Source organism: Trichophyton benhamiae, assembly GCF_000151125.1.
Source record: "Trichophyton benhamiae CBS 112371 chromosome Unknown Abenha-G-c-208f01.r1, whole genome shotgun sequence".
NCBI classification, from domain to species: domain Eukaryota; kingdom Fungi; phylum Ascomycota; class Eurotiomycetes; order Onygenales; family Arthrodermataceae; genus Trichophyton; species Trichophyton benhamiae.
Window position 1 is genome coordinate 32,098 of NW_003315095.1, and position 22,553 is coordinate 54,650.

Consider the following 22,553-nt stretch of genomic DNA (forward strand, 5'->3'; position numbering starts at 1 on the left):
GTTTCGAAGGTGTTCAAGAACGCTCACCGTCGGACGAGGGCCTCCCCGTTGTACAGCCGGGACTTAGGGAGGTTTAATCTTCCCACCCGTCTCAGGAACGAATGAAGCTTACTCATACGGAGCAAACAGCTTTTTCTTTTCGCCAAACTCCGTACAGAATTTTATATACATTTTGTTGTATATTTTATATACTAATTGCAAGGACTGCACCCCACAACATATGCATGAAACGTGGGAAGAACTGGACAGAAAACGCTTGTTTTTTTTTTTTTTTTTTTTTTTTTTTTTTTTTTTGTTGCAATTTATTTTTCAATTACGAACCCTTGACTCGACTCGCAAGGCTATCCAGTGGCGCTTACCTCGGACTTGGCTCTTTGCACTCCCATCATGAGGTCGCCCCTCGCGGCGGAAATGCAGGGTGCAGCTTCCGAAACCCACTATTCCTTGCATCAAGGGCCTTCTGAATGGCCCTGCACGTCACTAGTTCCTCTTGCTCCGAGAAGCTGCTCCACAGGAATCATGCTTAAAACGCTAAATATGTGTGTCTCAAAAGTCGAAAGGGTGCCTTGGGAAACACCGGCGACTTCTATCCCAGCGGCATGGTCACAGAACGACATCTTGCTTTTTGTAACCCTCGAGCTCTGACCACCCTGTGGAAGTCCAAATGACAACATCGCGCGATAACCCAAATATTTTGTCATCCTCCAGTTCATTGTAATTCTTTTTTGTAACATGAAATCATACTCCGTATGTCAAAAACGTCCCGAAAGTCATTTGCCACAAAGTATGATTTTTGGCAGCTTGATCATGCTTTATGATATGTCGACTTGTCACACGGAACTATTCCCCTCCCTCTATCAAAACATCCCAGATATATCGGATAGGGCGGTATTTTTCCTGCGACAGATGCGTCTCCCCTGCCGCAGTCCCGCGAACCGAAAGTTTGGATAGCAACGCCTCTAGTTAGTGCGGCGCCACAATGCAGGAATGAGAAGGTCAAGGAGATCATCAGAGAGAGAGATTACTTATTATATGACCAGGCACAGAAAGCCATGAAAAGCAAAGTTGCTTCGATCTCGAGGCTCTTATTCTAGTAACTAACTCCGCGGATCTTGTTTAGCGAATTACTTTCAGCCCCAGGGTTTGACCACACTTCTTTTTGTCTTACTCTTTGAATTGGTTACGAAGTCCTACAGCTTCAATTTTGACTGCGCCTTCCTTCATATTATTCTATAACCTCAAACTCTGCTAATGTTCAACGCGATAACGACATCGTATACGCCCGTGCTCCATCGTATAAAAATGCAACGTTGACATGTAGCTTTCAGTCCTGGCCCGGATGAAAACTACGTCTTAGCCATGAAGCCACAAGGTTACTGGCTCCATTTTAAATCATGCAGTACCCCTGAAATGCAGTGGCATCGACATGATTGTCACGATTATCGCTAGCTCGAAGCACAAGAACCACTTCGATTTACTCGCTGGCAAGTATATCGTCATTCCTGGTTAAACCAAAGTATGCGTCACTGGCATCAAGATCTACCATCCGTTTCCCGAAATCTGTGCGCCACAAAAAAGGAGTAGTAGGAATTTCGATAAGCTGATATATTTTGCCTTCGGAAACGAGATAACTAATTTAGATGATGACTTGAAAAAATTTCTTGGAATAAGCGCAGTTGGGTACTCTTATCTTGAACATTTACAGCCTGAACTGGGTGGAGATCGCTCACGCTGTGATCAACTCCTGCACCGAGACTGCGGTGGTGGGAGCTTGATAGGGAGCCACAGCATAAACTTGCGGCTAATATTTCCGCCTTGTTATTAGTGTCATACCAAGTGAACCTTTTAATTGCAGAATGCTAGTGTAGGACGAAGAACTGTGATTTCTATCTCAGGTGTGCAAAACGGCCGCCGTTAGAAAACTAAACAATGGCGATAGTTCCTCCTTTTCTGATTTCGTAGCTCTTATCTGACCCTTTCCATGTCAACCGCATTTACATATAACTAAATAAATAAAAGTGCAATACCAAGTGCTATCTAGTGGGTATTCACTGGGACCCAGTTATTAGCTATTCCAATGTGAGAGATATCAGGTACAAACACCTAGTCTGGGGGAATGAGGGGAATGGGGTAGATACACAATTACTACCGTTGATATTTAAATCCCGACACAATGGTGAGCTACAAAATACGGAGAAGATACATTGAGATATTTCCGCGGGGTCAAATTCAATGCCTCTAATCATTGCATTGTAAGGGGGCGGGTTTCCTTAATAGCATCTCTGGTTGGTTAACCTCTCAGCCTCCTCCGCGCGCCATGTACATATGTGATCGGTGCGGCTCCAGAAAGGTCTGGGGTGCCCAGACTGGACTATATGATCGCCAGAGTTATTTATTGGTCATGTACTCTACTTGAGGTGGTTTAACCGTGCAGATGTACCCGACGTGACATTGCTGGCAGGAAGGGCGTCTCCCATTACCAACCAGGTACCGCAGTTTGAGATCGTTGATTGTTATACCAGAGGAGAGCAAAACAAAATATGCGCTCTGTATTCTTAAATTCTTCGTACTAACCAAGGTTGTGTGTCTTTCTGCCGGGTACTAGTTAATGTGGCTTGACACTTCGCTGACTATTTGTTTAGGAGGAACTCCGTAAATATGAGGTGCCTGAATGACAGATAAGGTGTTTTTCTTATTCTACCCTACATAATACGTGTCAATTATACGAATTCATCAGCATCGTGTTGATGGACACTGTTTATTCCACCACAATAGATATTATTGTAAGCTATGTTCAGTATAGATACACAGATGAAGGTTGTTGAGAGAATGACAGCTGATTTTCAAGGCTCCACAAAAAATATGCTTTGAACTATTCTTAGATCATATTCTTAACCTTAATTTGGCCCATCCTGATTGCTCCACTCCACCAATCACACGGAAGTTGCAAGTGAGATGATCAAGGGTGCTTGGCTAACATTTTCCAAAGCGGAATGGAAGAGACCCTGAAGTCTGAAAAAAGGAAAAAAGATAGATAAAGGGCACTCATTGCGCAAAATAAGAAACACGCCAACGTCAGGGATTATTACTCTTCTGCAACGCTAACAAGAACATGGAATGCTTATTCCCTTCAAACAAGGCAGGCTCCCTGTACAGGATCCCATCCCATTCATAGAATTATGGGAGGAGAGACTCAGGAAGCAAAATTGCAACGATATCAGTATTGACTAGCGAGGTCGTTAATATGCGGAGCTCCGTTCGCCCGACATTCGGTATATTGACCGAGCATTTCCTTTTCCCGTTTGTGTCCACAGTATGGAGGGCGCGAAGGCAGAGTAGTAGAGAGTTTAGCTCTTGCACTTTCTTGTGTGCGCACTTGGGCGCTCGCAGTCAGAAGCAGAGCTCAGAGTTTTCTTACAATCAGCACGGAAAATTCCATTTGATTCCGCGGGGAAACACACCTTCGGAATTTGAAGTGGATCGGGATCCGTTATTACTTCTTGGTGGCTTTCGGACTGGTGCCGCAAGCTAAAGTGATGTCCCAATTTTTTAGTGGGCCTTTCAACCACTTTCAGAGTTTGCTTGCCGGTTGATATCTGCCTGGCCTGCTTGACAAGACCCGTAGCTCGTAATCCCATTTTCAATTTTTACTTTTCTATATAATTTTTCTCAAGAAAGAAGAATGAAAAAAAATAAAATAAAATAAAATAAAATAAAATAAAAATGAAATTAACCTTTTCCTGACAAGTCGAATTTTCCCGGGTTGGAATCGAAGAATTACATATTGTCTTTTCCATAATGATATCTAGGGCGTTTTAAGTAACAGAATAAATTCACAGTACCCTTCCCTCTTCTACCCTATAATATCCGGTATGTAAATATCTCGCTCGCAACTAGTTAGGGGACCTTCAATGCCTATCCCAAAAATACGCTAACATTTTTACGCATAGCTGGGAGGATAATCATCTCGCTCTGTGGGCACGCATAAGAAGATTTCAATTCTACCGGAGATTTGGTCCCGTCTGGCCAGACCTTTGAATGGCTCAATATCCCTGCGCCCACCCGGATAACCTCAGCCGACATCTGGCAGTTCGTACATCAGCTTACTTCAACTACCCACGACTGGGTGGGTGTAATACACAAGAAAATTACATGTGACGGTTAATAGAGCCAGGGCTTGACCTTGTACAAAGTAAGTGCCACATATCATATCCGACGGGAGCAGTTCAATCAAAGCAGGTAGTGGAACAGCAGTATTTATCGAATTTTATGGGTTTTGCACGCTGATACGTGCTTTGGATGTTGATATTTTGTTGGCACTCTCAGGATGTACCCAACAACACGATGCTATACACGACCCCGGGGTACCAAAACGTTATGCATAGAATTTACTTACAGAAGTATTCAGAGTTCTTGAAGTGCCACTAGAGATATTTGGCTAATATCCAATTCACGGCTTACACCATTCTTTGGACAGTAATCTGCAAATTATTCTAACCTTGCTGGCAAACAACCCGTAAGGATAGCCGGATAACCCTTGCCTGTAATGCGAATACATGATACCTTGTGAGAACTATTACTATATTTGCCTTCCAATGGTGTTAATAAAGCTATCCCAATAACCTGCCTATTTCTAGGTATGATTGCAGAAGTAAACCCTGAGTGCGCAATAGCCTGGAATGGGCTGTCGTGACAATAGAATTCGTCTACTAATTAAATTTTATAGACAGTAAATTTCAACTGATGACTGATGTTACCCGTACTTCCTATATTACATCTCGGTGTTCGTGAGGAGTATGCAGAAATGTGGCACGTTGAGCTTCAAGACTACCTACATATATATTGCACAATACGGCACCGCCTGGATTGTAAACATGCCTCCAAAGGGAAAAAAAAAAAAAAAAAAAAGAGAGAGAGAGAGAGAGAGAGAGAGAGAGAGAGAGAGAGAGGTTTCTAGGCTCATCGCGAGTAGATGTCGATCTGCCCACCACAAAGATATAATGGGAAGGCAACTTTTAGAGGCCTTGTGGTATGCCTCAACTTGACCTATGAACTAGCTAGAAGTTGACAGTATATAAAAATAAGGTGACAAACCTCATATAAAACGAGAATTCATTTCAAGTTCAAATAGATAGCGAAATTGACGTGATCGTCTTACGTAGAATCCGAGACATGGGAAGGCATACGTACACAAACTGTCTGGGATGCCAGGTATTAGTTTGAATACGTAAGGATGCTGTAGTAACACTTGGCCGGCGTAGCTAAGAGAGTAAACCAGAAATGTGCCGCATTGATTCATTGTTGATTAATTTCTAGGTACATGTAGGGGGTGGACAATGAAACGTAACATTCCTCAAAGGAGCAAATATACAGAGCAATAACTCATTGACTTAGCATATAAGGACCAAGTATACCTGCGCAGAAGTGGCACAGATGTGTAACTAGGCTTTGCGGTGGCTATAGATCTCCTCGGAGGTCGTTCCCGTATAGATGCATAATGAATAAGAAGTCGCTGTATAAATACCCGTTGATATTCCACATATATTCATAGCTACAGCCATCAGAGTATCTCTTCCTCCACGAACTCCTCAAAACAACGTGCTCTATCAACTCCCATCACCGCTATGAAGGTCTCACTCTTGTTAACAACAGCTGCCCTCATTCTTGTTTCTGTAGCTTCAGCAACGCCGCTACGATGCCTTCCCAGGAATCGTAAGTTATCTACCATACTGATGCAGCCTGGAAAGTAGATAGACTAACAGTCTTGTTTTAATCTAACACAGGTTTCTGCTTCGATGACCCCGAGTGCTGCTCCGACCGCTGCGTTGACCGATGGTGTTTATAAACTATTCATGCAGCAATAGTGATCCGGGTATAATCGCAGTCTTTTGAGCGTAAGTCATCTTTATATGTATAACTATAGGAGGAAAAATCATGGTCACTCGGCTAATCAGTTGTTTGACTAGCCTTTGCTCTCCTTTAAATAAATAAAGCCAGAAACCAAGAGTAAAGGATATTTGTTGCAGTCCTAGGTTTGGATTGGAACTTATGAAAAAACAGCTCTTGCTATAGTTATAGAAATCTATAACTCGCTCCATCGTGGAAGAGATGAAAGAGTTGTTTGAGATTCAGGCCAAGATAGTTTGATAGATTACATAATAACAAGACTTGCCAAGCTTTTTTCCTTCTTTTGAAAAGTGGGGTCAGCTAAGTGTCTAACCTGAAAAGGACTAGTGAGTGTGCATTGTAACGTCAGCAAACCCCATGTCACGGGGTTGTTGCTCACCTTATGGGTATCATGATTGCCATATCATCTTCAACTCGATAGCGGTCACATCGTACTGCAAGGAGGGGTAACAGATATACAGCTGCAAAGATACTGTTATCCATCTCTCAAGTAACACTCAGACGGGCGTTTCTAACTATGCAAGTTTCGTTCGATAGTGCTAGGTCTTATCAGCAAAATGCGCCCTGCAGCCTCCTCCGATTCAGTGCGAGAACGTCCCCGCAAAACCACCACACCGAACATAATCAATGCAACACCATCCAGCGAGCTTCGGAACGCCTCTCCCGCAGCGTTCTTTCTATCTCGGGGCAACGAAATGGACGGATCTGACTCCAGTGCTCCAGGAACCCCAAATGAAAGCACTTATGGAGTGCAGAGCTTAGCAGATACAATTGATGATGGGATCAGCGGGCCGTTGCCTCCCTTCCACAACGATGTACACGCGACCCCCGAAGGTGATATTGGAAGTTCACCATTATCAGCCACATCCAGAGCTGTCACGCCTAACACACAGGAACACAAGATTGAAGACTCACTAAAACCTCCTCCCTATCCATTGTCAGATATCGGCATTACTCTATCTGGAACTCCTTCATTTATCGGCTCCCCGGGCGAACCATTTTCCCTGCCAAGTAGCCCGAAATCCTCCTCAACACGGTCACTTAGGAATATTGATGATATGCCTGCAGTGGAAGAGAGCGGCTATGCCGATGGCGAGCCTTATGTAAATGAGGGCCCAGTGGAATCAACAGAGTTACAGAACAGTACTTCCCAGTTGGTGATGCCTAGTATCAAAATCCCAAGTCGACGCCCCTTTACAGATAGGGGTAAAGCTATGGGACGGCTAAAGATCCTTCTTGCTGGAGCACCGGGTAATTATATACACCCACGCTTCATTCAGGCTCTGTGTCCGATTGCTAATGGCTTTTAAACAGGCTGTGGCAAGACTTCGTTATTGAAATCGTTGGGACAAGCATCTGCAGACATAGTGCATATAGATCCGTTGCCAGATTCGGTTTCTATACCCCCTTCAAGTATGGTAAAGTCTCGCAGGAAGGGGGGTACGAAACCCCGGCGTACCAGGGAGTGCGAACCAATATCTGAGATATATGCTAGCACAAAGCCGTACCCGTCCTGGTGGTCAGACATGGATGATTCTCGTGTCCTCCGGCGAAGAAAGAGTTTGGGTGATGTTATATTGGAGAGAAATCTCTGTTTCGTCGACACATTTGCCGGTTCAAAGAATGCCGATCAACAAACGGAGGTGATAATTCAATATATGAACAAGCAATTCACGCGAGCTGTGTCTGCTGTACGGTCAGTAACTACAGATTTCCAAGGGTTGCTTTGCGGAAATGGCGGTCCCCAGGTAGACGTCATCCTTTATCTGATAACCGAAAGTGAGTTTGAACCGAGAGTTCGGCTATATCTATGGATTAGGAACTAACGTGGAGGCAGAAACTATGACTGCTGATATTCGCAGTATTCAAAAGTTATCCAACTTCACAACGGTGGTTCCATTGATTGCCAAGTGTGACAACTATACTCCTGATGAAGTTCAGGCAATAAAGAAATCTTTTGTCGAGCGAGTACGAGATGCAGATATGAAACTGTCTTGCTTCGGTCCTTTTGGAGAATCTTTGACCAATGACCATGTGTCGGGCCCGAGCATTCCCTTTATGACATCTTCTGCAATGACTAATGACGATGAAACTATGGATGCGAGTGTCCTTATGAGTCCCGAATACGTACAACCATTGGTCCCTTCAGACTTTGGGTTTGTTCTGGATAAGCTCTTTGACAGAGACAACGCCGCGTGGTTCCGACACTCTGCCGCTAAGAAGCTGGTAGAAGCCCAGAAACAACCACGTTCCCGCGCGTCATCGAACAACTTTCCACGAGCATCGAGCAACTATGGTGTCTCATCTCTCCCTGACTCGCATCTCTCCCCTTCTCTGCCTTCCACACCAGCATCTGCTTCGCATATGCTTGCCCCGCGAGGCGAGAGGCTAGGACTGTCTGAATATACGCTTGCACGAATGACAGAACATACTCGGCGCGAGGAACAGTATGCTCAAGCGAGACTGGCAAAATGGGCTGCCGACCTGCAGCAAAGCTTACAAAATGAGAGAAACCACTACGAGCAGCTGGGTCGTGGAGAAAGAGCTGTATGGCTGACCGAAAAACTGGGCGAATGCGTGGCTGACGGGACCCTGGTGCCGCTCTCCCAGACGCCAGGCTTCCCTGGTTTCGGGAACACTGTGGACAAAGCGAATGAGAAGGGAAATCTCTGCGTGCGGACGCAGGACGGCCGCCGGTTTGAGTATCGAGTTGCAGCAGGCAACATGAACGCGGCCGATCCCCTGGGCCTGCTGAAGCTCGGAGACGACCTCTCACGACGGGGATGGGTGTTGGTTCAGGTGTTGGGCGGTGTTGGCATAGTGGGCGGACTGGCGTTATGGATGGCACAGACCTGGGGTCTCTCTGGTGTAAACGGCTCCGCGGTGCATCACTAGACCGGACTGGATGGGAGCAACGTCGGCGTTCTGGAGTCCTCTCTTTCACCTCGCTTCTGCTAGACGCTATGGACTAGCTATTCACTTTGATCTACGGAGTGCCTAGGTACTTATTTATCATACATACTAGCATCTTCGCTCACTTTCTTCGCTTCTCGGCGCTTATCGTCACTTATCAGTTGCGGTGAAGTGCAAAACTGCCCGATCGGGACTAGCGCCGCCGTACCTCGTAGAACTGTATGGAAGGTTCGCTTGGACTCTTCCAGCAAGCTTTTGCCCCCCCAGAAGGGAAAAAGTGCAGAGCTTTATAAGGACCTTCGCTTCGTCGACTTCTCAACTTCTTCAACTTCTCACACTCCAACCTCTCCAGCTCCTCCCACACCTCTCTACGTGCAGTCCGTCGACGGCTGAGCAGCTACAGCTCCTTCTAGCTTCCAATTCTTCACAGCTCTCGTTTTATGTAAGTAGGCCTGCGGAGCTCGTCGAGCTGCTGCCTCCCTCCTCCCACTTTGCAGCGAGCCTCACAGCTGACAGCCGTTGGACACAGACCCCCTTCAGTCATTTTCACAGCCATACACCGCAGCCATGTCTGAGACTTTCGAGTTCCAGGCTGAGATTTCCCAGCTGCTCTCCCTCATTATCAACACTGTCTACTCCAACAAGGAGATTTTCCTGCGAGAGATCATCTCCAACGCCTCGGATGCTCTCGACAAGATTCGCTATGAGTCTCTCTCCGACCCCAGCAAGCTGGACTCCAACAAGGACCTCCGCATCGACATCATTCCAGACAAGGAGAACAAGACCTTGACTATCCGTGATACCGGTATCGGTTTCACTAAAGCTGTAAGTATCATTTGACTCGAACTTTGAAGAATTTTTTTTTCTTGTTCTTTGCCCCAATTTGCTAACTTAGTTTTTTTTTTAGGATTTGGTCAACAACCTCGGTACCATTGCTCGTTCTGGTACCAAGCAGTTCATGGAGGCTCTCACTGCCGGTGCTGATATCTCCATGATTGGACAGTTCGGTGTCGGTTTCTACTCTGCTTACCTTGTTGCTGACAAGGTCACCGTTGTCTCCAAGCACAATGATGATGAGCAGTACATCTGGGAGTCCTCTGCCGGTGGTACCTTCACCTTGACCCAGGACACCGAGGGTGAGCCCCTCGGCCGTGGTTCCAAGATCATCCTCCACCTTAAGGATGAGCAGACCGAGTATCTCACGGAGAGCAAGATCAAGGAGGTTGTCAAGAAGCACTCTGAGTTCATCTCCTACCCCATCTACCTCCATGTCTTGAAGGAGACTGAGAAGGAGGTCCCAGATGAGGATGCCGAGGAGGTCACCGAGGTCGAGGAGGGTGATGAGAAGAAGCCAAAGGTCGAGGAAGTTGACGACGAGGAGGAGGACAAGGAAAAGAAGAAGAAGACCAAGACTGTCAAGGAGTCCTCCATTGAGGAAGAAGAGCTTAACAAGACCAAGCCCATCTGGACTCGCAACCCTGCTGACATCACCCAAGAGGAGTATGCCTCCTTCTACAAGACCCTCTCCAACGACTGGGAGGACCACCTCGCAGTCAAGCATTTCTCTGTCGAGGGTCAGCTCGAGTTCCGTGCTGTGCTCTTCGTTCCAAAGCGCCCACCATTCGATCTCTTCGAGAGCAAGAAGACCAAGAACAACATCAAGCTCTACGTCCGCCGTGTCTTCATCACTGATGATGCCACCGACCTCATCCCAGAGTGGCTCAGCTTCGTCAAGGGTGTTGTCGACTCTGAGGATCTCCCTCTCAACTTGTCTCGTGAGACTCTTCAGCAGAACAAGATCATGAAGGTCATCAAGAAGAACATTGTCAAGAAGACCCTCGAGCTCTTCAACGAGATTGCCGAGGACCGTGAGCAATTCGACAAGTTCTACTCTGCTTTCAGCAAGAACATCAAGCTCGGTATCCACGAGGACTCTCAGAACCGTGCTGCCCTTGCTAAGCTCCTCCGCTTCAACTCCACCAAGTCTGGCGATGAGATCACCTCCCTCACCGACTACGTCACCCGCATGCAGCCACACCAGAAGCAGATGTACTACATCACTGGTGAGTCCATCAAGGCTGTCCAGAAGTCTCCCTTCCTCGACTCTCTCAAGGAGAAGGACTTCGAGGTTCTCTACCTCGTTGACCCAATTGATGAGTATGCCATGACCCAGCTCAAGGAGTTCGATGGCAAGAAGCTCGTCGACATCACCAAGGACTTCGAGCTCGAGGAGACCGATGAGGAGAAGAGCGCCCGTGAGGCCGAAGAGAAGGAATTCGAGGGTCTCGCCAAGTCCCTCAAGAACGTCCTCGGTGACGCCGTTGAGAAGGTTGTTGTCTCTCACAAGCTTGTCGGTGCTCCTTGCGCCATCCGTACCGGCCAGTTCGGTTGGTCCGCCAACATGGAGCGTATCATGAAGGCTCAGGCTCTCCGTGACACCTCCATGAGCTCCTACATGGCCTCCAAGAAGACCTTCGAGATCTCCCCCAAGTCCCCCATCATCAAGGAGCTCAAGAAGAAGGTTGAGGCTGACGGTGAGAACGACCGCAACGTCAAGTCCATCACCCAGCTCCTCTACGAGACCTCTCTCCTTGTCTCTGGATTCACCATTGAGGAGCCAGCTGCTTTCGCCGAGCGCATCCACAAGCTCGTCTCTCTCGGCCTCGATGTCGATGAGGAAGAGACCCCAGAGGAGAAGGCTACTGAGGAGACTCCCGCCGACGAGCCCGCTGCCGCCAGCGCCATGGAGGAAGTCGACTAAACTCATCGCCTCCGCTTGAAATGAAAAAAAGAATCAAATAAAACGAAATACCAATGCCATGCGACAATACCTCGAGCAAATAAAAAAAATTACAAAAAATCCCAAAAAAAATCTTATGGAAAAAGGAATGGTGTCATGAATTTCCTATGTTTCTCCTTTTCACTTCCATGTATTTCGATACCACCAACCCAGCAATTACCACGCAGCAATCTCCACCGAAAGAAATAAGAGGAACACAACGCAACAGCATGGTTTACAATGCAGCATGCAAAGCGAGTTTTGACCTCTGTTGTTGTTTAGGGTGTTTTCTCCCCTTCTTAATCTCCTTTTCTCTCTGTCTCCCGTCGTCTTGTTTTAATTTGTGTACTTGATCCTGTTGCTTTTCAGTCATCTCGCATTTCTCTGCTTTACCCTTCCAGGTGGCTTGTTGTTAACGGGAGAAACTTTTAGAAACTTGTATCAAGGACTAAACAAAATTAATACAGAGGCGATTTATATTTCATATTTGTGCATTGAATATCGTAGTTTGTAGTTGATAACCAGCTTGGGCGATAAAGGTAACATAATTACGCTCGAGGAGTATAAGCAAAAAGACAATGGGCGAACAGAAATAAAGATAGTCAATAAAGTTGATGTACATTAACTATCATCATGCTCTTCAAGGAATTTTTTTAAGTCTCCCGTCCTGGGTCGTCATCCATCGTGGTAACTAGTCACTAACCATCATCGCATCGAGCATCGACGTTCTCCAAGCAACCACCCAATCAACCACTTCTAAAGCCATTGCCCTTCGTTCCCAACTTTCAATCTATCAGTCAGTCATAATCATCGTACGTACTTGATAGGAAAGACGCATGTTGTAACAGGGAATGCAAAAACAAGAGTAGAAAAGCGAACAAGAGGCGGATGAGGAATTTCGTTTGTGGTAGATACGCGCTCGGCCACGAGAGCGAGGAAACCAGGAGGGGAAAGTAAAAGGGGTACAGGATAATGCATACGGTTTTGAATGGTAAAAAAGGTGGACGGAAGAGGGTAGAAAAAGACATTTGCAATGAGAAGGTAGTTGAAGATGAAGCACCGCTCTCGGAATCAAAGTAGTGAAAATGCAGGGTGAAGAATGGAAGGGGTACGATGGGTGAGGATATTAGGATGGCATAGAAGGTGAGGCGGGGAAATGGACATGGGCAGATAGTGACCTAGAAGACCGGGGATGGGTATGAGAATGGGGCAAGGGGATGGGAATTGTAATGCTAAAAATGGACGAAACCTGCAGGCTCAATGATGGCAAATGAAGCAAGAGTTAATACAAATGTCAAAAAAAAAGGGAGAACAAAACAGAATGAAAACGCTTTTCCAACCGACAGGAGAGAGAAATGACCGGGTAAGAAAGGAGGCGCAGAACAAACAAGCAAAAGGGGTAATGAGAAAATTGTACATCAAAGGTGAAGTGAAGACGGGAGAAGGCATAGAGACCAGGAATTGTAAGAGGTGATAGAAGGTCCTAGAGCCAGGAAGAAGTGATGTCCATCGAGCCCTTTTTTTGGTAAAGGTAGATAGGGCCCATGAAGTGATGAAGTAGTGAAGTGTTAATTTTTCTTTTTATGGGGGAAAGGGGTTCTCGACGTGTCGGCATAAGCATTAGCGTCAGGGTTTAACATCAGGTCATGCTGGTATGAGAATTGGAGAATTCAAATTGCCTGTGGCTGACCGCGGCCCTTGGGGGTGACATTGCCGCTTCCGGAGGCGCTGCCACCGCGGCTGTTACGGGCAGGGTTGTTGTAACGGCCGTCCTTCTGGAAACCACCACGGCCCTGTCCACCGGCGCGGTCACCACGGCCACGTCCAGCACCGCCACGTCCAGAGAAACCGCCGTTGCCGCCATAAGCGTTGGCGCGAGGGCGGCGCTCTTCAACAGTGATCTGTTCGGTGCCAATGGTGTGAGGGTTAGCGGCAACAGCAGCCTTGTAGGCAGCAGGGTCGCTGAATTCGACAAAGGCACAGTTCTGGACATAGATTAGCAAGACAAGTAAACTACAGATAGTAGGGTAATATAACATACACGTTGACGGTTGACATCAAAGTACTTCAGTTTACCGAAACGGGAGAGAGTCTGGCGGAGGAGACTAGCATCGACTTTCTCATTGACATTCTTGACGTAGCCGAGAACACCTTCAGTCTGAGAAGGAGTGTGCTGGCGTGGCTGTCTTCTGCCATGTTCGGCACCAGCAGTCTGCCACTCGGACTGAGCTGGAGGCTGGTTCTCGTTTCCAGCGTCAGAGACAGCAGGAGTAGATTGCTGGGTCTTTGTTGGGGCAGCCGTTGGAGCAGCTGTGGGAGCAGCTGGAGCTGGAGCGGAAGCCGATGCAGTGGCGGAGACAGAGGCAGAGGGAGCGGGAGCAGGTGCAGCAGCTTGGACAACTGGAACGGCGGGAGTAGGAGTAGTGCCAGCGCGGTTTCCGGCAACGGAGGCCCAGCTCATGGGCTTAGCTGGAACAGTAGCAACAGGTTTCTTGTCAGGAGCCGGAGCCGGAGCGGGAGTAGGGGCCTTTGGAGTGACGTCTGCTGGGGAAGGGTCTGGACCCTTTGGCTTCTCAGGCTGGATGGCATCAGCGGAGACGGGGAGAACGGCAGCGGGAGCTGGCTGCTCCTCAGCAGCCTCTTCCTTTGGTGCTTCTTCAGTGGTAGCAGCCTCAGGCTTCTGCTCCTCGGCCGCTTCAGCTTTGACCTCACCATTGACGGCTTCCTTCTCGAGCTTCTCGTCAACCTCATGAGCAGCAGCTTCGGTATCGGCCTGACGATCAACGGCTGCCTCAGGAGCGGGAGCGGGGGCGACAGCAGCAGTATCAACGGCGGCAGCCTGAGGCTCGTCGACGGCTGGAGCCTCCTCGACAGCAGCGGGGCCGTCCTCGGGAGCGAGCTCTTCATCCTCGTCATTCAAGTAGCGGATGATGTCGTTCAAGACGTAGTAGCCGTTTTGCTGTTCGGCGAGAACGAAGGTCTGGACGAACTTGCGAGGAGGTCCTTGGTTGTTGGACATCTCGCCAATAACAACGACCAGGATGTTATCAAAGGAAGCCTGGGAGTCCACATTCAGGACACGGACCTTGCAGTTGTTGTAGTCCAGGCCTTCGATGCACTCTTTAATTGACTATGATGTGACGTTAGCTATTATATATATATATACATAGACATATATGGTAGAGAGGATGGACGACATACTCGCTGGCCAATGGCAACGTTAACCTTCTCAGCTTCGACGCCCGAGACGAACTGAGACTTGCGCGAGTAGAAGAGATGCAGCTTTTCGGGTGTGCGGCTCAGGGTGGTGTAGTACTGCTCGACGAAGAACCAGCCGACCTCGTCCTTGGGGATATCATTCTTGGAGTCGTGGGAGGCGGCGGGAGCTTGTGTGGAGGCGCCCGCGTGCTGCTGGGGCGCGTACTGTGCATTGGAGGCGTTCGCAGCCTGGTGCGAGGCGGCGTAGGGGTCTACCTGGTACGGGTGGTGGCCGTGGTAGGTGCCGTTGGCGGCAGGGACGGTCTCAGTAGCCATGATAGTGGTGGTGGTTGAGTGTTGGCTGTGTTGGCTGGCAAACGCGGTAGGCGGTCCGGAGCAGTCAGAGAGGCGTGAGGATGGAGGAGAGATATCAGAGTCCGGATGCTGGCGCCGTGAAGATCTTCTATCAAAAGTCAGTCTTCTTCTTCTTCTTCTTCTTCTTCTTCTGATGCTTCTTCTTGTCTGCTATCTGTCTGCTATCTGCTGAGTGTGTGTCTGAGTGTGTCTGAGTGTGTCTGTCTTCGCTTGTGACAAACAACACCAGCAGGGAGAAAAAGAGAGCAAACTGACCAGGAACAAGCAGCCAGAGAGATTCTAAGCTGGAGACAGAGCAGGATACCGCACGTATCGAGGAGGCAGTAGCAGCAGGATAATCAGGAGGGCGTAGTTATCTGGATAAGAGGAAGACAGCTGGAAGAGCTTTGCGAGCTGCAAGAAGAACCGCCTGGAACAAAGACAAGAAGAGTGAAGAGGGCAAGAAAAAAGGACGGCAGATTCAGGCTGGCCGTGAGTGGAAGAAGCGAAGAAGAGAAGCAAAGAGGAAGAAGAGAAAGGAAGAAGAGAACGGGGGAAGAAGAGAAGCTGGAGGTGGTGAGCTTTTGATGCTGTGAAGGTGAAGTTGTTGTTGTTTCTTTTTTTTTTTTTTGTGGTTGTTACTTTTTTTTTGTCAAGTCAGAAAAAGGCGAAAAAAAAGAAGAAAAAAAAAAAGTCGTGGCGCTTGTTTTTTTTTGACTCTCCGCGCTAAAAGTCATATCAAGTAGAAGACGACGACGACGAAGAAGAAGAAGAAAGTCGATGAAGATGGACGATGAAGAAGATACATATGGGTTGATAGAGCTATGTTACAGAGATCGCGATGCCGATAGTCGGCTGCAGAAGTATCGGTTCCTGTGCCTCGCTTGTGCTGCAGTGACAGCCTCTGTCCTACTGCCAGGCTACTTTTATTTTTTTGATAGAGGCGACAGCGAGGCGGAAGAAAGGAAGCAAAAGGAGGCGCGTAGAGAGGGTAGACAAGGTATCTCTGGCATTTCATTCATGGTATGTGGACATCATCTACAGTATCATGGATATTAGACTGCTTCGTACACAAAAGGGTAGAACTGGACAGATGGCAAGAAACGAGGAAAAGCAGGACCAAGAAGACAGCATAGCAGAGGGGGGAAAACAGCAGCAACAGAGAGGGAGGAGGGTTTGTTGGACGTATTGACTGCCTCGTTGTATCGTCGTCTCGTAAAAAAAGAAAAGAAAAAAGAAGAGCGGTATAGAAGGATGGCGGTCGATGGGCGTGGAGGTAGATGGCACCACGTAGGTAAGAGGAAGTATTAGGGAAAAAAAGATAAAGTCAGTACGGCGTGGTAGGTAGACGTCGAAGCGGTCGATAGGCTCGGGGCCGTCGGTTTGTTTGTGGTATAGCGAAATATGGGGATTAATGCGAGAAATAACAGAGGTATCAGTGGGCAAGGCTGAGGCCGGTACGCGAACGTAGTAGGGTAAGTTATCGTGGTATTATGCTGGAGGGCGGAAGACCATCCAGGATCTAGGAGGCAGACTTGATCATGTTCTTCTCGTCCAGGACCACGGGCTTGCGCATGACGGCGTCCTGGCTCGACATCCTCCTGCCGAGGGCTCGCTCGACCTTTGCGCCCAACGCCAGCTTGCTCAGGCTCTCTGACTTTTCCGGGGTGGGCACGAAGCGCTGCTGGCTGAGCCGCTTGTTCTCGAGACGTGCGAGGCCGGCGCTGAGCTCCTTGATCTCGGCCATGCGGCTGTCACCGGTCATCGTGCTGCTCGTCGTCTGGTTGCTGATGGTAGAGTATCGTTTCGAGTTACGCTGTGAGGCCAGCTAGCGAGAACCGCCCGTTAGACAGACGACAGGCAAGAAGAGGATGCCAACAGAAACTTACCGAGGGAGCCATGATGGGGCGTTGGGAGTCGAGAGACCGTCTCAGCATCATCTTAGGACAAGAAGAGGGAGAGGCAGGTACAGGAACGATGAAAATAGGGAGGGATGTGCCTGATCTTATGGTGTTTCTAGCCACAACCACGCTACGAAAACTGGAGAACAAAAAGGCAGGGAAGCTGGGCCGTTCGTTGTCCTTCTTTGCCTGCTTCTTCGCCGTCTTTTGCTGGCTCGGTTTTCGTTTGTTTTTCTGCTTCTTCTTCGTCGTCTTCTTCTATCCGTCGAGGTGCCCCCAAACCAAAATAAGGGTGGATGAAGGGGGGGATATTATTTGTGAGCCGGTAGGAGAACTGTCGATCGTGCGACGAGACAGCGAGATCCAGCGGGCAACTGTAGCAGCAACAGCGTATTTTCCGGAGCGGATCTTATTTCTTTTCGGTCCCTTTCTTTTTTTTTTTTCTTGTGGTTTTTTCTGTGTCTGATGTGAAACTTGGCCTGCTCGTTTTAAATAGTAATGTCAGACAGAGCCTGGAGATGGATCGAGGTAAACAGACAGGCAGCAGCAGAAGAAGCAACGAGAAGGGGGAAAAAAGACCAGCCGACAGGGCAGCCGTGAGGATGGGAGGGGGGGAAAAGGGAGCGAATGCCGCGCAGGACAGCAGGCCAGGGGGAGGGAGGTGTCTGCAGGCCAGAGACAAGCATGAACTGGGGGGCCTGCTGGGAAGAAATATGCGACTTACGTCCGACTAGGGGGGGGTTGGTGATGGACAAGGAGAGCGTCACACCAGCAGCAGCACAGGAGAGAAGCCGCCAAAAACAGCTGATCGATGCAAGACAGTTTCCTCTTCCTTCGGCAGCCTTGAAGAAGAACTGGGACCTTTATTTAGTTCGACTGACTCACACTGGCTAGCTAGTAGTTAGTCTCAGGTAGTTATAGTTCGTTCGACCGCGTGGGAATCGAGGGAGGGCCGTATAACACTTATGGAGTAAGAGAGGAAAAAGAGACGAAGAGAGGCTCCATACGCCGTCCGCTCGTATACCGATCTCACCAACAAAGCAACAAAGCCGTCGCTTTTGCCTTCCCCCCTCCCCGGCGGCCAGCGCCCGTCTTCTCTGCGTTTCTTTCACTCTTTCTGGCCGTCGCTGCCACTCGCTGGCCGTTCTCCTTGCTTCCTCCGCCAAACCCAACACGACCGGCCGCCCGCGCAGATTGGTTCGTCACATCAGCCCAGGCCGGACCCTTGTCAGAAACGTGGACGAGGAAAAGCCGGCCCTTGCGAAGGAGGAGGGGGAGAAAAAGGAATAACTGGGTCTTTTTTTAGTTTAGGCTGGCGCTGCTGCTGGGTGGGCGGAGCGTCTGCATGGCTGTTAGTCTGTTTAAGCCTGTGAGCGGGCGCGGCGAGCTAATAATATGAGAGTATATTACTTATATACGGGTCGATATCCGTGTCTCCTCCCATGGTGCAAACGGAGGACAAGACCAGAAAGGGGAAAGGGATGGGCGGGTCGCAGGCTTCTCCAGCAAAGGGGTTGCCATGCGGTGGCGATGGCAGTGGGCCCTCGCTCGGTACCTCCTCGATCACGCACTTTGTCCTCTCTCGGTGCTCGGTATTATATTGTATTATTATTATTATTGATCATCAGCAGCAGCTTCGATATCGGTTGCCTGCCTGACGCTTGATATTCGATTATGCGGTGGTGGTGTTATTAACTAATTCTGATTGGTCAGTAAAAGAAAAGCCCTGCCGCCTGGCCAATCAAAAATCGCCAAAATCAGATCCTTCTATAAGCACTTACACAGCAGTCCAAGGCAGACGCCGTCTTGCCGTCTTGTTGCCTTCTTCTCACAGTCAACGGCGGCTTCGTTAGCTCTGCTGTCGCTGTACGGAGTAGTTATCATCGTTTACTGCCTGTCGTAACTGGCATTGCAACATTTGTCAGTCGAAACGGCGTCAGACAGCGTGCTACCAAACGCATTGGAGCTTCAGAGTCCAGCCCATGGAGTTTGTCTCTCTCGCCTAAAGCATCTTAATTGTCGATCCATCCCCCGCTTCAAACGCCTGAGAGCAGCGTAAGAAGGAGGTAAAACACGCCTCAAAACGAGTGCTTAAGGAATTGAGGCTGGTAATCCCCCCCGCCATGATTGGACAATGCCGCTGCTTCATGAGGTCGATATCACGGCCAGGCGCTGCTCCAGTGTGACATGGCGTTGCAGGATTTAATTCTACCCCAGAGCAGCGAGCAGAGCGCCCTTCTGTTTGTGATCTGTGATTCGATGTGCGATGATCTCTCTCCTGGCCCCGAATCTACCTGAAACCGAGCAATACGAGTGCAATGCACTCCCGGCTGATGCGGCCGTACGCATTAGGTATCTCGAAGGAGAGTTCCCTGTGCTTTGCATGTCAGCTATATGTCTATCATCTCTATAACACTACCACTGCATGCCATCTCCCGCCTTCTGTAGGGGAGCTGATTCTGTACCTGTCTCTCTCCCCTTATCGCCAAGCGGAAACTAGCTAGCATCGAAATGGCCGGGCTCTTGGGCTCTCCAGAGCCCTGTAGTAACAATCATACGACTTGCAGTGGTAAAGTTAGCTTTGTGGGGTGTATTTTGGTCATTGGTATATCGAATTCTTCAGTTGCATCTTATGGTTACTCCCTATTTTCTTTTCTTGTGACTTTTATCTTATTTTTATTTTGTGGTTTTTGGTTTTGATATGCGGGAGCTGGAGGTTTGGTTTTTGCCTATTCGGGAAAAAGTGACGTAGTTTAAGCGAGCTCCGGCTTCTTCTTCTTCTTGTCTCTCAACGTTTCAACATCGGACGACAGACGAAACCGCACATCCCAAGGACAGACAGATTGATAGGCGTCACAGCCGGGTGTGAACGACCATGCCGAAGCCGAAGACGCTGCTGAAAGAGACCAAGGCGAAGAAGAAACGAAAACAGGTGGTGTGTTGCAGACAATTTCCCCCCGCCCGCCATGCAGGCAGGCTAGCTATCAAAAACTCATGGAAGCCACCAAGCTAATAGCTCGCAATCGCGCGGATCAATCGGACTTGCAGGCACCAGAGTCGGCAGATGAGTTTCTCGCTGGTCAGTAAAGGAGCAAGGGATACGCTTGGATCTACAGGCACCCGTCAATAGTTTCGCCGGATGAGAGGGTGGACAGGACAGAATTTGCTGACTGCCGTATTTGCCGAAACAGAGGGAGTCGACCTCGAAGAAGCGGGAGAGAAATGGCGGGCCGGAGACCCGGTCAAGTCGATGCGCTTCTTCATGAGGGCCATCGAGATGTATGAAACCGGGTTACGCCGGTACCCTGCTTCGTTCGACCTGGCCTACAACAAGTATGTATATATACCGTTTACGTTGATGGTGTTCGATAGCAGATCCTGATATTGACGTCTTTTTGTCTACACGCAGAGCACGAGTGCAATATGAAATTACCCAGCATCCTAAACTGGTCACCCAGCTACCCGGGCCGATCATTGACATCCTTCGAATCGCACTCGACTCCCACCGAGAAGCCCTACAAAAGGATCAAGATAATGCAGACATACTATTTAACACTGCACAGGTACTAACCAGTGTAGCTGAAGCACTCACTGAAGGCAAACACGCAGACGAAGAGCAGACGGAAGAGGCGTTGAAATGTCTAACAGAAGCTTTGGAGCTGTTTCAGCGGTGTCTCGTTTTACAGGAGTTGCGATTCACAGAGTACGAACAGCAGCTGCAGATGGTGCAGGATCATCAAACTCAACATGACAAGCAGGATGAGCAGCAGCAGCAGCAACAACAACAAAAAAAACAACAGACACAGGGAGGCGTAGGTGATTCTAGGACGGGCTCGACGGAAGCAGAGGAGTGGGCTGCTGTGGTTGAACCCGTAACAAAGAATACACTTATTGACACTGCGATTGCGCAGCTGGAAGCACTAGCAACGCTGTGTGGACTGCTGTCGTCCGACCACGGAAGTACCCTGGTCTGGGTAGAAGAGTATTCGTCCGACCTCCTGCGAGAGAAGATTGCCGCATACGTCGAGGGTACAGACAGGGCGAATGAAGTAGCAATGGTCAGGGCAAAGTTCCTCTCCATCCTGCTTGAAGTCAATTATCGAAGCGGCCGCATCGATCTTGACACATACAAGCAAGAGCTTGATTCTGCATGGAGCAACAACGTGGATGTCTCGCATGATCCTGCGGGCCTTTCCAACCAGGCCGAAGCCCTGATAGGGTTCAGCTCAGCCATTGCCGATGCCTACCCTGCTGTCGAGGTCGAGGGGTTTCCACGGTCTTTAGATCTGCGATGGCAGGCCCTGGGGGTCGCCTTGAGTCGGCTAGCCGCTGCGTCAAAGCTTGCTGGGCCAGATAACCTGGCAAAGATACATATCGCTCGGGGTGACGCGGAATTGCATCGGTGGAGGCTAGCCCAGGTTCCATTTTGTTATGCACCGGCCGTGGACAACGCGGCGACGCTGCTCAAGAATGCCGAAACCTACTATCGCGGGGGAGCAGCCACTGCCAGAAGAGACGGCTGGCCAGAAGCAGAGCGCGAAGGCACAGTAAAAGAAGCTCTGGCAAAGGGGCTGGCTGGCGACTCAAGCCAGATGGGGAGTTTAGCCATAGACTCGAAGGGGTATATGATGCGAGTAGCTGACGACATGGCCGAGGACGGCCACATACCGCCCGAGGACCTGAGTAGGCTAATGGCAGTGTTGGACCCCAACGAGCTATTATTTTAATCCGCATCCAACCACCAATTTTTATAAAACATTCGATCCATAGAGCCACGGAACAAAGATATAAACGAACATTTCACGAAGGTTGCGAAGACCGTATCTCTTCGTCCATTTGCTCTGCTTCTTTTCGTAGGATGTTGTCTTCATCGAACTCGTCCATCGACTTTACTGCGCCTTGTATATCTCCGACGACGGCTTCGAGGCTAGCGAGAAGCTGCTGGATCTCTTGTCTTTGAGACTCTATCCTCGATGCAAGCTCAGTATTCTTTTTCTGCACTTCTTCCGTCTGGGTTTCGAGGGATGACTGCGCTTTTGCAAGAATCGGTGCTAGATGCGCCTGGTATAGCTCTTTCGCCGTCAAAGTATGCGCCCTGTCTGAAATCAGTACCAGCAAGTAAAGGGACATTCAATAATTCTACGTACGGCGCGCTGTTGGCCCCTTCGCCGTTCTCCCTGCGCAACTTGGCCTCTCCCACAAGCCTGTCCAGCTCGTTCAATCTCCTAACCACCCCTCTCTCATGCAGGATGTCATCAAACTCGGCCCTCGCGCTCTCCTCCAGCTTCGCGTTCAGCTGTCTCCACACCGACTCCAGACTGCGCGGAACATGCTTTGCAGGCGTCGGAAAGCAAGCCGAGAAGTTGGCATAGGAGTTTGTGCGGATGGTGTGTAGCAGCGCCTGGGAGAAGACCTGCTGCAGTCGCGAGGCGCGTGGGCCAGGGGTCAGCGGGACGGGCGCGGCGGGTGGCGGCGAGGGCGACGGTTCCTGGGGCCCGTTC

The 22,553-nt window shown here is 49.2% G+C and overlaps 7 protein-coding genes across 7 annotated transcripts; 3 read left to right on the plus strand and 4 right to left on the minus strand.

Annotated features, from left to right (window-relative positions):
• Positions 1–6,464: 6,464 nt before the first annotated feature.
• Positions 6,465–8,802, plus strand: ARB_01273 (uncharacterized protein; the record flags this gene model as incomplete). Its single annotated transcript, XM_003012268.1, has 3 exons — positions 6,465–7,158; positions 7,285–7,686; positions 7,727–8,802. 3 exons carry the CDS (start codon positions 6,465–6,467, stop codon positions 8,800–8,802), a joined length of 2,172 nt encoding a protein of 723 aa, XP_003012314.1.
• A 585-nt stretch (positions 8,803–9,387) lies between these two features.
• On the plus strand, positions 9,388–11,581 carry ARB_01274 (uncharacterized protein; the record flags this gene model as incomplete). Its single annotated transcript, XM_003012269.1, has 2 exons — positions 9,388–9,645; positions 9,728–11,581. 2 exons carry the CDS (start codon positions 9,388–9,390, stop codon positions 11,579–11,581), a joined length of 2,112 nt encoding a protein of 703 aa, XP_003012315.1.
• Positions 11,582–13,269: 1,688 nt separating this feature from the next.
• Positions 13,270–15,133, minus strand: ARB_01275 (uncharacterized protein; the record flags this gene model as incomplete). Its single annotated transcript, XM_003012270.1, has 3 exons — positions 13,270–13,584; positions 13,641–14,729; positions 14,801–15,133. The coding sequence occupies 3 exons, from the start codon at positions 15,131–15,133 to the stop codon at positions 13,270–13,272; spliced, it is 1,737 nt and encodes a 578-aa protein (XP_003012316.1).
• Positions 15,134–15,263: 130 nt separating this feature from the next.
• On the minus strand, positions 15,264–16,169 carry ARB_01276 (uncharacterized protein; the record flags this gene model as incomplete). Its single annotated transcript, XM_003012271.1, has 3 exons — positions 15,264–15,456; positions 15,477–15,767; positions 15,958–16,169. The coding sequence occupies 3 exons, from the start codon at positions 16,167–16,169 to the stop codon at positions 15,264–15,266; spliced, it is 696 nt and encodes a 231-aa protein (XP_003012317.1).
• A 504-nt stretch (positions 16,170–16,673) lies between these two features.
• On the minus strand, positions 16,674–17,738 carry ARB_01277 (uncharacterized protein; the record flags this gene model as incomplete). The annotated part of the gene is made up of 4 exons (XM_003012272.1): positions 16,674–16,979; positions 17,041–17,310; positions 17,335–17,531; positions 17,591–17,738. The coding sequence occupies 4 exons, from the start codon at positions 17,736–17,738 to the stop codon at positions 16,674–16,676; spliced, it is 921 nt and encodes a 306-aa protein (XP_003012318.1).
• Positions 17,739–19,927: 2,189 nt separating this feature from the next.
• On the plus strand, positions 19,928–21,779 carry ARB_01278 (uncharacterized protein; the record flags this gene model as incomplete). The annotated part of the gene is made up of 3 exons (XM_003012273.1): positions 19,928–19,987; positions 20,183–20,385; positions 20,462–21,779. 3 exons carry the CDS (start codon positions 19,928–19,930, stop codon positions 21,777–21,779), a joined length of 1,581 nt encoding a protein of 526 aa, XP_003012319.1.
• Positions 21,780–21,852: 73 nt separating this feature from the next.
• On the minus strand, positions 21,853–22,182 carry ARB_01279 (uncharacterized protein; the record flags this gene model as incomplete). The annotated part of the gene is made up of 1 exon (XM_003012274.1): positions 21,853–22,182. One exon carries the CDS (start codon positions 22,180–22,182, stop codon positions 21,853–21,855), a length of 330 nt encoding a protein of 109 aa, XP_003012320.1.
• Positions 22,183–22,553: the final 371 nt, after the last annotated feature.